We start from the raw sequence: 17127 nt of genomic DNA, 5'->3' as shown, positions 1-17127 counted from the left end.
ATCTTCATCCTTTTAGGTTATTTAATAGGGATGTAATGATACACTCAACCCAGGATCCCGATTTTTGGTTCACATTACGATTCTCTAACGCTTTTCAAGAAAACTGGATTGAACTCAAAATTTAAATAACTATTTTATTTCAATTCTCAGATATGGACAGTTGCAATATAAATTTCTTCTCTTATTGCTTTGTAAACAGACTAATCCTTTTTAATTTTTAAGGTGTGTTGTAACTCAAATAAAAACTCTGCACACTTTTTTTCGCAACTTGCAAAAAAACTATAATCACCATACAAAAATACCTTGTTGGAAAATTTTAGAACAATTATAGAGATACGGAAAGTGAACAATTCCCAAATGAAAGTATTAAATATTAAAACAAATAAGGTAAATCTCTTTGAATTAGGGATTTAAATTTTAAGTATTTTCCATGATCGATCTTCGGAAATGTTAACGATCAATTATCGTTTAATCATTAAAACAACGTAAACGTTTTCCATGTCAAAAACAATGCCAAATGTGTTTTTTCCCCCTAAATCAAATTTTCCTTCATTACAGTTCCTTCATTATGTTACTGACGGTATTAAACAGCTATGGATCATATTGAGGTGTTCAAAATGTTAACATGCTGAATATCAACATGAGGAGCAGGCTCATAATCTCCGTGGACGCATGATCATAGAGTGAAGACTTCAACATGTGGATTTGCTGCACTGAACAGATTCATATTTCAGACTCACAGTGTCCAGTTTTCTCGTTCTTATTTAGAAAAATAAGCATTTAAACGCGGTCATGTGTCAGCCGGGAGCCAAACCGGGTCATAGTCAGTCCGACAAGATACATTTTTATCTTGAGGAATAATGGGGGCTCCGTTTGCCAAGTGGTCTGGGTGCGCACCTCGTGTGTAAAGGATGTGGTCCCTGCATGCCTTCCCCCCCTCTCTGGTCCACGAGTTTCCTGTCTCTCTTCATCTGTCCTATCAATTCTGGCAAAAGTGCCCAAACAGTATAACTTTTGAAAAACAGAAACTTTAGTTGTAATGTCACTGTCAACTTTACTTTCAGAGAAATGCAGTGGAGCACAATATACAGCATTACACTAAAATCGTCTGCAGTTGTAGGGTTAAAGTGGCACACAATCAATATACTGAAATGAGACCTCAGATTTGTACGGATACACAAAACTAAACTTGCTGACTTTATAAAAGTTTGAATTATACATTTTCATAATAAGTTATGAAGTATTGAAGATTGTGTTTCATACTCAATCTGAATTTACAGGAAAGAAAAAGACTTAAGCGCTTTAGTAAAACCAACAGACACAAGTTTGTGTTCTTGATAAATGTCTGGGATTATTGACTGTCACAACACCAGTGGATTTATTCGCAGGTGATTGACTAGATGAGTCATCCAACTGTCTGCACTACCTCTGTAAAGCAAACTATGCCAAGAACTGTATGTACAATCAAACACAATCAAGGACCATCATCGTACAGTTAATGCTGTACTGGTGCCGGATGTTGATGTCACTTTTGTAAGGCGTGTAGTTTTTACGATTGTTATTTAGTCGATCATATTTCTACTTTGTGAGATGTACACTTGAAGTATCCATCAATAGTTATTAATCATTAATATATATATTTTTTATCTTTAGGATCTCACTTTTACAGCAGCTCATGTAAATCAATAAGGAGAAATTTGATATTAACTTGTCTGTTTAGTGCAGTACAACTCTTGTACTCAAAAAAACAGCCACCCAAAATGATCAAAACATCAAATAAGCACCTCAAAACTAAACTGTGTAAATGTAAAAAGTGTTACATTTGCCTAAATATTGCAGGGAATAATGATGATTTGATTTTTTTTAAAGGTGTATTTCTCCATGTTTTCATTGCATTGTGTTTTTTTCTCTCTGGATCTGTGTGTTTGATTTTTTGTCTGAACTTCCACCTTAGGTCTGAGACGAGCTGTGACATGCACAGCAGTTCCAGTCACAGAGTGCTCTTGGCTCTGAGTCAGTGATGATAAGCAATCATCAGACTATTATCTGTGTAACTTGTGAAAGGTATTAAGTCGTATTTCAAACTTACCACAAACAAGCTACCTCATAATTACATGGTTATTATTCAGGTTACGATGTTCTCAGGCTCTGTGCCATTAAGGTGTTTGTCATTTACCCCAGAGTGGAAAAAATTTCAAGTTCCACCACCCTGTGTTGCCAAGTGATATTATATTTGTCAAATAGACAAATGTATAGTTCTACATTTACTTTGGGGCCTTGATACTACTGTAAGATGAGATTTAACTTGGTCTAGTTTATTCGCCAAATAGTCCTTATTTAATTCTAATTTTATTTGTATCATTGATGTTCTTTAATGCAGTTTCATATATTGCACTGCCTCTTTAAGGTTGCTCAGGCTGATATGGTTTTGAGTTGAACTAAGGGTATGACATGAGTTTGATGTGCTGTTGTCTTAGGTTGATGAAGGGTCATTAAAGGCATCACGACGCACAGCAGAAGTTGTCTCGTGCTCTTTCTTCCCCACAGCCCTCAAGTATGATTAAATTCAGTTTCTAGTTCACGCTGTTAAATATCAACAGTTACAAAGAGATACTTAAACAAGTTACAGTGTTACACTACCAAATACTACCAGATAACTGTCCTATTACACCAATTATCTGGACCACCATACAGAATATACTGAAGTCACAAAGTTTGTTAAGATATGATTTGGATCCCTTTCAATAAGGTGATCTAGACATGAAGGTGACATCGTGTGTTAATTTACAGTAAGAGGCTCAAAGTGTGCTAAACACAGTGACACATCAGCTGTTGGAATACCAAAACAAAAGTTCCTCATAACAAAGGTCATTTTGTCCATTGTTTCACTTTGCATCAAATGTATTGCATCATTGATAATTGGTTTGATGCAATGATCCTTAAGTACAACAGAACCTGATCTTACTGCTGTGATAAGGACAGACTGGGGCACCCTTTAATAATGATAAATAGGCAGTTAGTAGACGGGCAGTTCTTTGCTTTGAACCATCTCAAAGTTTTTAATTCACTGATTGCCCTTTCAAGGATTTTATCCGAGTTTTCAACACTTATCTTTCCAACTTCTCCTCCTCCATCAACAGGCCTCTTTTATTTACAATGTGGGCTTTACTTACTGGGGTCCTTTCGCCTTCAGCCATTTCCACTTATGTAAAAACTGAGCTTTCATTTTTCCAGAGGTAGGCAGAATTATATCAGAAAATGTGATGCTTTAAAGGAACCAACCTAAATGCTGTGATTTTTCTGTCCCCATTACATTGTGTAATCATTTATTAAACATATTGTATAATGATCAGAAACTTGTTTATGCCTCTAAAGTGAGCTGAAGTACTTTTAAGCAGATATTGTGGTGAAGTTTAACATCTCCTTCTTGGCAGAAACACGAGTGACATCTAAACTGTTAAGGAAAATTGAACAGTAGTACAAGGTTACTTCAGGACACAAATATTCAGTCTCCCCATTTCATTTTTTGTTTTTTGTCAGCGAACACTCGTCCTGCTTGATTGAGACGGGGGTGATTTTTTTCCACACATGATGTCACGCTTGGAAAGTGCTTTAATTGAACTATGTAGCGCTGTGTGGTCTTGTCTTATTGGAACTGCAATTACATGGAAAATGTCTCTTTTTCGGGGTAACAAATGCCTCTGCTGTGTATTTTCACTTGCCTCTGAGAAGGTAGACATATACGAGATTGTACACTTTGCTCGGTGGTACAAAGTGAGCAGACTTGTGGAGGTGTTTGGTACCTTATCTGAGTTTGACATTCAAACCGTCTTAAGCTCTCGCCCCCTTATGTTTGTGCAATAATCTTAGCCTTAAAGTGTTCTGCTTTTATCAACCTCATCGCAAAACAAAATGTTTATTATTGCCCAACATCCATATGTTTCATTTCATGAAGAATTCAAGGTCCTCGTCTCTTTTGTTTGCATCACGCAATAAGGAAATGTTATTTATAAAAAGAGAGCATGATGGCACTGAAGGGACTGCTTTACCTCTAATCTAAAACGTATGAACTTTATCTCTTTGCAGGCAGAGTCTTTCCATAGAGGGATTCAGCTGCGATATTATTCTAAACACATACTTCAGCCAGAAAGTTTACTCTGCATCCAAACCGACTCACATGCCCACTCCTGGAGGCCTGCTGTCAGCAGGAAGGTGCCGGCCATATTCTCTGTGTAAAGCATTTGGACTGCTGGAGGTGGGCGGGTCCTCAGAAGAGAACAATGGCAAACAGGTAAAATGTGTCAGGTGTTTTGCATCGAAATAATTATTTGAAAAGTTAAGTGCTGTAGGATTGTAATGGAGGCATTTTGAAGTTCTTTGTTTCTCTGCAGATGAATTGAATCAGTCCATTTAGTCTGAGTGTAAACACTTCAGACAGACAGACAGAGTATGTTGTGTGCAGAGAACTTTGCCGGTGTCCATAATGTTCTTGTCAATTTCAATGTTTGTGTGCAAACCCCATGATGGAATTATCACATTAGGAGGCTTGTGTCAATATCCATCATACATTTAATACAATTTTATTACTCATACAATACTCTGTATGAATTTATAATAAAACACAGGTGCATTTATGTCAACACTGCATTTTTCCACAGGGTTCATTAGTGTCTTCTCATAATATTTTTGAAGGGAGAAAAATAAATAGTCCCGCTGGAGTATTCCACCCAAAACAGTCACTTAGGGATTTGTTTGGTGTGTGTTGTAGGAATATGATACCAGTGCGGTTGCTTTAAATCTATGCTTGATTTCCTAAATTTGAAGCGCAATTTGCTTTGAGCAAATACAAATAAATCAGCCAATCACATCTCAGGGCAGGAAATTTGGCATCAGCCATGCTCTAATTTTAAAGCAGATCTCTATTGCAGCTATTCTTTTTTTCTTTCCTTCTTAGGGTTAGGGAAATTTTACCTTTTGCCTCAGGAAATACAGAGGCCTAGTTTTTGGGGGATGGTGTGGGGGGCAGACTTGTAGAACATTAAAAAAATTAAACATTATTAAGCTCAATTAAACAGTCAGCTGTGCCGCAGAAGTTTTAAAAGAAATCAGCCCACCCAAACAGACTATTTTATTATGAACCTTTATTATCTTTTTTTAATGTAATTAAATAGTTTAGTTTAATAGTAAATTATTATTATTACTTTTTTCAAAATCCAAGTTATTGTAGAGGAAATGTTTTATTTTATTTTATCATAATTGTTAATTGTGACAGGGACAGTATACAGCCATTTAGCTGTACCAGAGTTAGCTATGAGCTAATTTACATCTGTACATCTGTCGCTGGGTGGGAAACAAAGACAATGGGCCTCATTCACTAATAAATGCATAGAAATGTTCTTACTCTGCACATAAAATAAATGCTTACGCAAAATCAGTAGTTCATTTTACCCATTCTAATAAAAAAATATCGACAAAAATAGTAGCTAACCTTGAAATAAAACCTTGAAAATAGAAAATGTGATGTGTTTTCTGCCTTTCTTTTTGCCAGATGGCTATATGACAGTCATCTGGCTTTTTTCTTTTACTGAAAGTAGTTGAAATATGTCATGCATTTAGTTAAAAGAGTATGTGTTTACATTTTTTGAGAAAGTTGGTCGTCATCATTTGTGCGTACGCATGGTCTGAGGAAGTTCTAAATTTGTTTGCAGTGTAAGAACAAATTCAAGTAAGAATATATCGATGAATCCCAGATTTGTGCTTCAAACGTGCGTACGCACAGTTTAAGCACGTAATCGTGTGTACGCACTGTTAGTGAATGAGGCCAAATGCCTCTATTAAAAACAAACAGTACAACATACAAACAGCTACACAACAACACATAACCACTAAACAACAAGTACCTGCACAGTGACATGAACGGTACAATATTAAGTTATTAAAGGTAAAAGGACAATGCTATTAGAATAAGTGTTAACATAGTATTTTCATTATCATTATGTTAAATGACTAACACAACCAGTAACTATATTACTTTATTAAAAATGTGCAGTCATTTTTCTGTCAGTTATTCAACCTCTCATTCTTCTCTCTTTCTGCCCTTCAGGTTGCCGCCTCTGATGCTCTGTGCAGTGCTGTGAGAGTTTTGAGGAGACACTGCCCTTCTCTCCTGGAAGCTATTGAGGGTCTTGGGCAGGCTGGCTCTGTGGGGCAGGATGTGGAGGTGGTGGTCCAGAGAGTTTACTCCATTCCCGTGCCTGATTCCTCTTCTTCTATTCTCAAGCCCAAAGGTCCCTTCAGGTCGTCCTCAGCTGCTCCCCCAGCAGAAAAGGGCAAAACAAGGTAGTGTTGGACCAGCTGATAAAGGCCTTTGGTTTGTCATTTCATGCCAAAAGAGACTAGGGGGAAAATCACATTTTATCTGCTGTTTATGCTTCTCTCTCACAGTATGAATTGCTCTTTTTTTTTTTTAAATTGTATGCTGGTCTGAGGCCTTGCATGCTTCCCTTCGGTGGTACAATGTGTCTCAGTGGTCGAGCTATTGTTCACATCGCAGCAGGCCCCACAAAGTGCTCATACTGTCTCCAGCCATATGGCATTGTTTGACAAAGGACACAAACATTTCTAATTGAATCCAGCCCCTCAGTGTGCGATTCTGGCCAATTCTCTGGAAAGACAACATGAGGTTTTCACAATGTCGTGCTCCAGCAACCCAGAGTTGAATTAGTGCCCACTCACACTCCCCTGGGTGGAACAGGTTTACTGCAGCGTTCATTACCTTAATGCACTAAAGGAAACCAAAAATGGATTTAATTAGGTTGTACAAATGCCAAGCCTGTTAGACTTAATTTAAAGAAAATGTGGAGCCGCATGCAGTAGGTTCTGATTTATTTTAGTTTTGGCTTCTCTATCTGCAGGTAAAGCCTGAACACTGCCATGATATACACTGGAAACAATCAAATTAATAGATCTGAATCAGTTAGGCCATTAAGTAGATTTTCAGTTTCAATGCCTTTAATTATCATACCATCTTTAAAAACCACAAGAACAAACAATAGCTGCTTCTAGAATTCAAAGAATGTAATCATTTATTTATCACACTAATTGTAAACTACAGTTGTGCTCATAAGTTTACATACCCTGGCAGAATGTATGGTTTCTTGGGTAGTTTCTGTTGTCATTATGATATAAAAAGAGTAAACACAGTTGTTTGATAAAAATTTGCTTCACCCAACCACTGACCATGAGTGAAAAAAAAGTTTTTCTCTTATTGTTCATATTCTCTGAAAACTGGCCAAAAAAAATCACAAATTCTGCCAGGGTATGTAAACTTATGAGCACAACTGTATGTTTCTCTGTGTTGAGTTAGAGAATGTCACTTTATTTGTACCTGTGGGTAGATTTGGTTTACAGTCTCCTTTCTGCTTATTGACAATTCAAGATATACTCTCTTCAATCGTTCTAAACTTTGTCAACAAAATTCATCTTGACTCAAGAAAAAAATGCCCAATAGATGGATAACAAAAACAATTATTAGGTACTGTTGATTTTATTTTTTTTTCAACTCAAGCAACGCAACAAGCTGAGAACTAAACACTGCCATTTTTATTAGATTTTTTATTTTTAAGTTGTGTTTTTTGGGCCTTTCTTTGCCTTTACGATACAACAGCTCAAGAGAGACAGGAAATTCGGGGAGCAGAGATCAGGGGAAGACATGCAGCAAACAGCTGGGAGCTGAACTGGCGACCTCTGCAACAAGGACTATAGCCTCTGTGTGTGGAGCGCTTAAACCACCAGGCCACCAGCGCCCCAACACTGACAAATCTGAGCATTTTGTTATGCTAACAGTGTTTGCGATAATTTGCACAATTTAAACTTCGGCAGACATTAAACATCATTTACAATCATGTTTCATCCCAAATAAATTAAATGTTTTCTTTTCTTTAAGTTTCAATTTAGACTCATCTGATTACAGACAGAAATCTCACTGTCACTTAAGCAGCTAAGTAACTTGTTCACTAGCTTGTGCCTATACAGAAGCCTGTGCAAATAGCCTTATGTGCTCCTCCCAAGCGGCAACCTCTGGTCTCAAACTATGTCAAACTATGAAGTCCATGCGGAAGTGTTATAAACTGCAATTCATCGAGAATCCGCTTGAGGCTGGCTGCAGAAACCCCGGAAACCACAGACACTCATTCAAAAAAGACGATCTTTGCAGCATTAATAAACATGTTTACAGCCTGGTTCAAAAAATGACTTGGCTCTACGTAGCTAATTTCTCTGTCGGCACACACTGTTCCCAAATAAGGACATTACTGACTGACTTGACTCCTGGACGGGAACACAGCTGTTGGCTAGGAGGCTCGAACTCCGCCTCTTTACCTCACACTATGACTGGTTGAGTTCCGCATTTCCAATATGGCTGCCGCAGATGATTGGCTTCAAAACAGCGCTCAGGAACAGATGGGTGACGTCATGGATACTACGTCCATTATTTATACAGTCTATGGCTCCTCCTCAAGAATTTCATAACGATGCAGACAGGCCTGTGATTGGTCCACTGAGTTGCCTCATATTCCTGGAACCACTGTTCGACAGGCGTACATTAGCTGTACATTACATCTCCTCCAATGTCTCCTCTCTTTCTTCTTAGCAATAGTCTCAGTATGATAAACTGCTGCTCAACATTTGTTAGCTCAATCTTCATCATAACAGGATAACTTGCTCAGAGTTGACATAGTGTCCTTTTAACAAACAAGAAGAGAATGTAGCGGGACCAGAAACTAGCGATATGAATAGCATAGGAATTACACTCGGGACTAGGGCTGTCAAAATTGCTCCAAAATGACATTCCAAAATTCACTCTAAAAAAAAAACATAGGTTCGAACCATTCGAATATCTATATTTGCGCATTATGTCAATAACAGGTGGACAAACTAATACAAGGAGACATAACTACTTGTATGTGTATTTTTATTTCAGATTTAACATGGCTAAAACATACCTACACATTACAAAACAAGTAAATGACCTACCGTAACACTTTTAAGACTGTAGACCTCTTGCTCGCTCACTCGCTGACCCCCCCACCCCTCTTTGTGCGCAATGCGCTGAGTGAGTGCTGAGCAAGACTTGTGCGAGCAATTAAAAGTCCTGAATCTTGTCCCTAATATAGGCAGGCTTCATTCAGTGATTGAAGCAAATATTATTTACATTAATTGAAGTTAAAGTTAAAAACGAAAAAGTGGTCCACTTACATTCTTGGCGCTAGTATGAAAAAAAAGAGAAAAACTGCATTTTATCCCAGTGTCACTGATTGTCGGGCTCTTTTAGTCCACTGTCAATGTAGGGTCTTAGGCCGGACAGGTTATTTGCAAAAAAAACAAGACAGTCCACATGTCCACATCTGCTTCACGCTTTGCATGTGCGACTCCTGTGACCTGTCCCTGACCCATCATGCAGTGCGCCCACTCGCAAAGGAGCCGCTGTTGTGTTTTTTTTCCGCAGTGGAATATTAATTTTCACAATCGAATCTCCGTTTTGTTTTAATATTCAAATATATGTTCAAATTTAGAATATTCGTTGACAGCCCTACTCGGGACTAGTGTTTGGGTGGAGTATTGCAAAGCGTGTCGCTTTACATGCTACATACGCTTTACATGCACTATGTACTTCTGTGTTTCAGAAGTGTGTAGTGCTCACGACGGCATCCGCCCCTTTGGCGTAGCTACGGCATAGAGTCAACGCTAAAGTATAAACCAGGCTTTATTTTTTCTAAGACAAGATGTCTGCTTTTTGCAGACGATGTGGTTCTGTGGGCTTCTTCGAGCTGGGACCTTCAGCAGGCATTGGGGCGATTTGCAGCTGAGTGCGAAGCGGCCAGGATGAGAGTCAGTACCTCCAAGTCTGAGGCCATGGTTCTCTGCCGGAAAACGGTGGATTGCTCTCTCTCGGTGGGGATTGAGACTTTGCTCCAAGTGGGGGAGTTTAAGTATCTCTGGGTCTTGTTCGCAAGTGGGGGTAAAATGGAGCCAGAGATTGACAGCCGGATTGGTGCAGCATCAGCAGTGATGCGGGCATTGTATCGGACCGTCGTGGTGAGGAGGGAGCTGAGCCAGAAGGCAAAGCTTTCAATTTACCAGTCGGTCTACGTTCCAACCCTCACCTATGTTTGTCATGAGCTGTGGGTCATGACCGAAAGGACAAGACTGGGATCCAAGCGGCTGAGATGAGTTTCCTCCGAAGGGTTGCTGGGCTCAGCCTTAGAGAGAGGGTCAGGAGCTCAGACATCTGGAGGGAGCTCGGAGTAGAGCCGCTGCTCCTCTGCGTTGAAAGGATTCCCCAGGAGGAGCCGGAAAGTGTTGATGGGGAGAGGGATGTCTGGGTCGCTTTGCTTGGACTTCTACCCCCACGACCCGACCCCGGATAAGCGGGAGAAAATGGATGGATGAATGGAAGATGTCTGTGACTGGAAATGGTTCTCCTGAGAGCTGTGAGAGTGAACAATAGCAGTAAGCTGTGAGCTGTAAAACAAAACTAAGAGCTGAAAGGCACAAAATGCTATGTAAAGCTAAAGCAAAACTGCAGAGTCAAAATAAAAGTCCTTGTGGTTCTGTCACTTTAAATGATTGCACATAATTTTATTTTTCCATTATGGAATTAATTTATTGATTCTTGCAAGTTGTAAAAACATATTCCAAAATTTTTTTATTTTCATTAAAAAAAAAAATACTCTGGTGACATGGAGTTTAATCACCTGTCCGCAAAACTGCCATAATCATTGATATCTGCTCAAAGGACTTCTTGTATGAGTGGTCTAAAACTTCCTGTGTATCTTATTTCAAGTGGTCTTGTTATTCTTAATGAGTCATTGAATGTTCTACTTGAAGCACATCCAGCAAATATGACCTGTAGTTGCCTGGCCCTCTGCAGTGTTGTTTTTGTCCTTTGCTGAGTAATAAAAGAAAAGGGTTGGTTTTCTGTCAGGCGGCCCTCGAGGGGCACTCTGTGGTGAAGTTGAGGAGAGCCCCGGTCAGCTGACGAGCTAACTGACTAAATGAGCATGGGTCGTAATATGACACTCTCTCCTGCCATGCTGCTTCTGTGACTGGTAAACAAACGCCGCCCTCTGACCGGAAACACTACTGCCTCTCCCTCTGTTTCTGTCGAAGTAAACCAGATTAAGCAGGCTTGTTATGTAGTGAGAGGATGGAGGCGGAGATAAGGTTATAAGGTTAACATGAGGACTTGAGTTCAAATATCAACTTCAGAGTTCTATTTTTAATCTCTGAATCTGTTCACCAACTTTTCTGCTTTCTATTTATTTTTTTTCTAAAATATAATATGTTGCTAAATTTATTCCAAGCCTAACACATCTGTCACTCTATGTGTTTCTTGTGAGAGGTTCAGGTTTGAATAGCTGCACAGAAATAATCCCATTTGGCACATTGTGTTGTTATAGTACTTTTCCAGGATGCATGCCTGCTCTGTGGAGAGGAGGGTAGTTCACTTGGCAGCCTGCTGGCCCCATTTTGTATAGAGACAAGGACAGTTTGTACCTCCTAATGTTGTGTCCCCAGCTTCCATGACTCACTCTCCTGGTCAGAGTGCTTATTTGAACCTTTTGTTGTTTAGCCCTGGCGTTAACACACACAGGGGAAAGAGACGCCAGTACGTTATTTATGCCTGAAGAAGATGTTAAATTCCCGTAAATCTAGAATAGAATAAACAAGAAGATTAACTGTTTGCAGGAAGTGAGGAGAGGCTACTTTTTTTCCCTCTCTCTGTGGAGAGGGAACACAATGTGCTGCAGGGATCCTGTTACAACCATGTTTATCACTCTGCCTGCACTGATTGGTGCACAACACATTGGAAGGAATCCCGCCTGTCCGCCCCCCCACCAATGAGGCCTCTTTGCTGTATTCTTGATGTGTGGGTCACTTACTTAGTGTGTTGCCAAGTAGTGGTGTTCATGTGCGTGGGCCTGCATGCGCACACAGTGTGACTATGTGCATGTGTGCAAGTGTGTGAAGGAGCATGTGTGTGTGTGTGTGTTTGCAAAGGCTCAGTGGATCACAGTTCCTGGAAGAAAACCTGAGTTGCTGAGAATTCTGTGATGGCTCACAATAACAAATTCCTGAAAACGGCCTGTGACTGGAACCGACCAATGGGAGAGGATTTTTTCAGGAGTGAGGGGTCACTGTTTGAGGAAGTGGGGATGTGGACAGCTAAATGGAGGAACTGGATTTGGGGGGAGGGGGAGGGAGAGTTGTTGTCAAGTTAGTGCCACCACGAGTCTCTTCATGTTTTTATTGTCAAGTGTCACATCAGATGTCTCACAAAGGTTTTTCAAGTTCAGACAAGCCCGTCTGAAAATGAAAGTGTTTATAAATTCTCACCGTACACAACACCAACAGCTGTTTACATACTGGATGTTCAGCCATGGTTTGAGTTATTGTCTCAGCTTAATAAGCTAAAATAAACACAGTTCTAGAAAACGTCCAGTGTCACATATATGAATGTAAATACAAAACACAGTGTATCTAATTTATTCCTGGATATTTAGCAAGAACAATGTTCATCTTATTTGTTTCTCTTCTTCTCTTCCCCAAAATACAGTTGAAAAAAATGTCAGCTGCAGAAAATACAAGTTATAAGCTTGGTAAAAATCAACATAATTAAAACGCCAACAAAAAAATCTATCAACATAACAAACAATAATAACAACAACCCTCGAACATCTAACAAGCTAAAGAGGCATTGTAAGTTGTTTTGCTGTTGCAATATTTGTTTTGTGCATTATTACATGCTAGTAATTATAGTAAGGTAGAACATTTACCATTTTTGTATTACATAAAAAAATATATATATATAAATAAAAATACCAAATTATCCTATATCCATATAATCTGTTAAATTGGGAACTTGCATCGATGTAAAAGTATTCAAACATGAAAAAAAATGTATTAAAACTGGGGTAGGTAGTCAGATTTAGATACACATTTTGTTATACTAGTTAAAATGATCTTTCTGTCCTGATGGCAATTAATACATAAAGTGTTCTTTAAAAAGAGCGAATGAAAGCCTCTATCTTCCGCCGGAGTAAACCTTGGAAAACACCAACCAATCACCGCCTTTAGGGTCAAAATTATGAAACCAATCAAATCCCGTTCTGCCTGCCTCCTGTGCGTCCATTTCATGTTTGTTTGTGTTTTTAACTTTCACTATGATAATGTTTTGGTGTTGTCTAACCACTGAGTGAGACGTGAGTTGACGTTGTGCAAAACACAAATGATGTACTGAGGACTGGTTTTGAAACAGTCACGATCATATGGTCGCGAAGCAGCGGCACTCGTGCATGTAAGCAGGGGCGTCGTTTTGGAGGAGCTCCGAGGGAAGGGGGGGAGGGGTTAGACGAAGTCCCGGGGAAATGCTACATTCAAATTCATGCTAGTTTAGCATAGAACATACTCTATGCTATTTCTACTTTTTGTGTAAACAAGGCAGAAATTTGTCTTTGACTTGCATATGCAATTATATGCCATTTAAGAATGTCAAAGGGTCAGCCATTTTCCATGGAAACATGAAAAACACAGGAGTACTTCCTGTTTACTCATTAAATTCACACAAATAATTGTAGATTGTATACTGTGTATCTACACACACATATATAAATGAATCAAAACATCAGTATTTGCCGACCCGCAGATGAGAGGAGGAAGCGACATAGAGGCTGTGATGGAGGGCGGAGCAGAGAGACACACACAGCAGCAGGCAGGAAGAAGTGTGGCTTCAGCAGCAAAACAAATAAACAAAACCCCACACCTGTCTGCATGTTTGTGTGGAGGTGTTTATATGTTTTTTAGAGTTTAACAGCTATGAAACAATCAGAAAACAACATCATGTTTATCTTTTTCACTGCGTATTTTCAGTCGCGGAAGGCTCTCTTTGCTTGCAGTAGCATGGATTGAAAAGGTGACTGAAGAAGTGCTTTTTTCGTATGCTTTGTTAACAGAAAGTAATGACATGACATATATGTAAACATTCCCAATCCCTTTAATAATTTTGCTGTGCTGTTCACTACAAAATAGGCGTATTTGTAAAACTAATGAATATTTCCACCTTTCCAAATACAAGTTGTCGATAAGGTAGCTGTAGCTTAAGGTGAAATTTTTGTTTGAGAGGGTTCACTTTAGGACAGTAGCCTATCACCCATTCCAACTGCAGTAGGCCCTCTTTATTTTTCTTGCTTTGAAAGTATCTGAGCATGTCTGCCTTTCAAGAATGATATTTTTCCTCAGGCATTTTTCTTCTCTGACTTGGACAAACAAAGTGTCCTGGGTTGATAAATACCATTCATGGTTCAGGTCTGCTCACTTTGCTTTACATCTTGAGCTCATGCACTTGTGTTTTCAGCTCTGAAAACATAAAACCAATCAGAGAACTGTTTTTGTATGTTTAACATTTTTTGTTGTTTTCACAAGAGGTGTGAAGATCAGATTTTTGAAAAGTGAAAAAAGTAAACAACTGAGAATAATCTTGGTTAAACGTTGATCTTAGCCACTAAAAGTCATGTCAGGAATGTTATTTAGATATCTATTTCCAGGACTCTCAGACCAGACTCAGACAGACACAGTGTTTACCAACAGAGGACATTTATAGGCCCATCAGGTGGTTGAAAACAGTCTCGATACTTTGCTAACGTCTGGGATGTGCGCATACATGCACATGCATGATGGGTGCGCTGACAGTCCTCCTCCCTCTTCCCTGTCTTTTTTTTTATTCCTCCTCCTCCTCCTCCTCCTCCTCCTCCTCCTCCTCCTCCTCCTCCTCTCCTGTCCTGGCCGTTGCTTGTCTAACCAGAGGATATGAACTGTACTGTTTACTCTCAGGGCTGTGTCTGGGCTTGACTGGCTCAGATACTGGAGCCTGTAAGCAGTTCCACGCTCCCTGGGAGCAGCAGAGTGCAGGACTGCACAGCAGTTCAGTGCAGCACACATTTTTAGGTTAAAGGTCTTTCTGTCAGCAGCAGGCTGTCAAACCGGCCTTCAGCGTTAACACCTCTAAATGTCGGCGCTAAGGACTTAACTGTGTATCCTCAGAGTGTTTCACTGAGAGCAGTGGTCATCAATTGCTAAAAAAACTATTAGTTGTATGAATGGCTGGTTATTGAAAACAAAAAATGATGCAATCATTTGATCCAAACAAATAAAGAATTGTTCAGTTTGGGTGAAAATAAATGCTTGTAGTCTGGCATTTTCTTAAGTTTATTGTTAAGTTATTCTTGCACATTCAGCCACAGGAGAAACGAGGACAAAAGCAGGTATAAAAGAAAAAGAGAGTGAAAAACACTTCTGCTGCTATGACAAAGTGTTGCTATCTTTTCCACTGTATCTTGCATTGCTGTGGCTAACAGTCTGGTGCATGTTTACATAGTTCTGGATCATAATTAATTTAACTCTCCTGTTATGTTGCGGGTCAAATTGACAAATTTTTAAATTTAAAAATCTAAAAAGAAATGTTAAAAGTATTTTTTCGCTATGAAACTTCTTCTGCTTGGCCTAATTAGCGTGAACAACATATAAAATGAAAACAGTTCATTTCACACATTTGCAACCTCCCCTGCATGTTTATATGACACAGATACTGTTGGTGGGTCAACCTGACCCAGGAGTCAATGCGGAGGCCAAAAGGGGTCAGAAGTGTCAAATACTAAATGTTTCTTTCCAACTGTGTTACATATTTCACCCCAATCACTTTCCAATGTACATATAAAACTTTGAATGAATGAATTTTCATAAAAAACAAGTTAATTAACTTCATTGAACTATGATATGTGAGAATTAAAGAACACCAATGTGCTTATTATTGATTTAAATGGTTAGTAATGGAGTTAATAATGAGATTTAAAAAATGTTTATTGGGATTTTTTTGGGGTTCTGATACTTTTGAATTATTAAATATGCTCCAGGTCAAGTTGACCCAGGAACATTATTGTTGTCCCCAAGAAACAAACATAACAGGAGGGTTAATACAGTCGTTATTGTCCCCGAATTCAAGATGATGGATCAATACTATCTTACAGGGTGAGAAAAGACAACAATATCAATATTAAATCATCAGCAAAGTATGTTTTTTGACACTTTTTGTTTATTTTACAATAAATAACTAAAATTGATGGATATGCTGACAGGATTAAAACTCTCAAAGTGCAGTATTTTATTTCACTTTGTCCTGAAAATGCTTAAAATATCATCAGTGTATCAAACAAGTCTATTTTTGTCTCTTCATGTGTTGTTTTGTTGTTATTTGTTTGTCCCCAGGCTCTGTGTGCTTGTGCAGGACAGCTACGAGATGTTCAGTGAGGTCCAGCTCCACCTCTTGCCCTGCAAAGACGACCTCTGCCAGTACATCCACACGTGGGTGGGGCAGACCTGTGTGCTGAGAGGCATTAAAGTGGTGCAGCGAGTCACTCGAGAAAGGTGAGACCTGCACCTCTTCATCTCTTTAAGCCTCTGTGTCTTTTCACCTGCATTTCAGTTCACAGCCATGGGTAAACTTTACCGAGGTTATCTTATCTCGCCTCTTAGCCCCGGGTAAATGCCGGTGATAGACAGGTCCTGATATGAAAGAAGCCTTAGTACAGCCTGTTACCTTAAAAGCTCTGGAGTTAAATCATATAGCACATGTAGATTGATTGTTTTAGTGCCTAATGTGTGAATCTCCAGTTTTGCGAACCGCAGCAAATTCCCCATTTGTATCCTTGAATGCCCTTCTCAAACATTAACACCCACACTGACAGCACAATGAGATTTTAATGTGAGCTCATATGAACTTGATTATGCTGCTCTGCCAGCAGTGCAGCAGTGTTTACATGTAAGGTGATACTGAGGTGCACGCTCAGTGTCCCTGTGTGAGTTTCCATAGTCAGGATCCCAGATTAGAAGCACAAGATGAACTGACATGGGAACATTTTGAGACGGGGGCTGGGGGTTTGTTTACATCTCTGGTATTTTCAATGCCACCACAGCCTATAATGTCACTGGAGGTTGTCTGCGGTGAGTCTGTGATGGGCTATCTTCAGTGCTTGCACATGGACTGTCCTATACACTCAACTGGGAAAACACGTG

General features: G+C 39.3%; 1 protein-coding gene across 1 annotated transcript in view; it reads left to right on the top strand.

Annotated features, from left to right (window-relative positions):
- spidr (scaffold protein involved in DNA repair) overlaps positions 1 to 17127 on the top strand; it is a 39430-nt gene that overhangs the window by 13102 nt on the left and 9201 nt on the right. Inside the window, exons 9-11 of the mRNA XM_034703230.1 lie at positions 4087 to 4291; positions 6104 to 6339; positions 16321 to 16479. Coding sequence (XP_034559121.1) covers positions 4087 to 4291; positions 6104 to 6339; positions 16321 to 16479 — 600 coding nt within the window. The remainder of the gene's footprint in view (positions 1 to 4086; positions 4292 to 6103; positions 6340 to 16320; positions 16480 to 17127) is intronic.

The sequence above is a fragment of the Notolabrus celidotus genome, chromosome 15, assembly GCF_009762535.1.
Source record: "Notolabrus celidotus isolate fNotCel1 chromosome 15, fNotCel1.pri, whole genome shotgun sequence".
Taxonomy (NCBI): domain Eukaryota; kingdom Metazoa; phylum Chordata; class Actinopteri; order Labriformes; family Labridae; genus Notolabrus; species Notolabrus celidotus.
The sequence above is the reverse complement of the archived record's forward strand: the minus strand, read 5'-3'. Positions and strand labels throughout refer to the sequence as shown.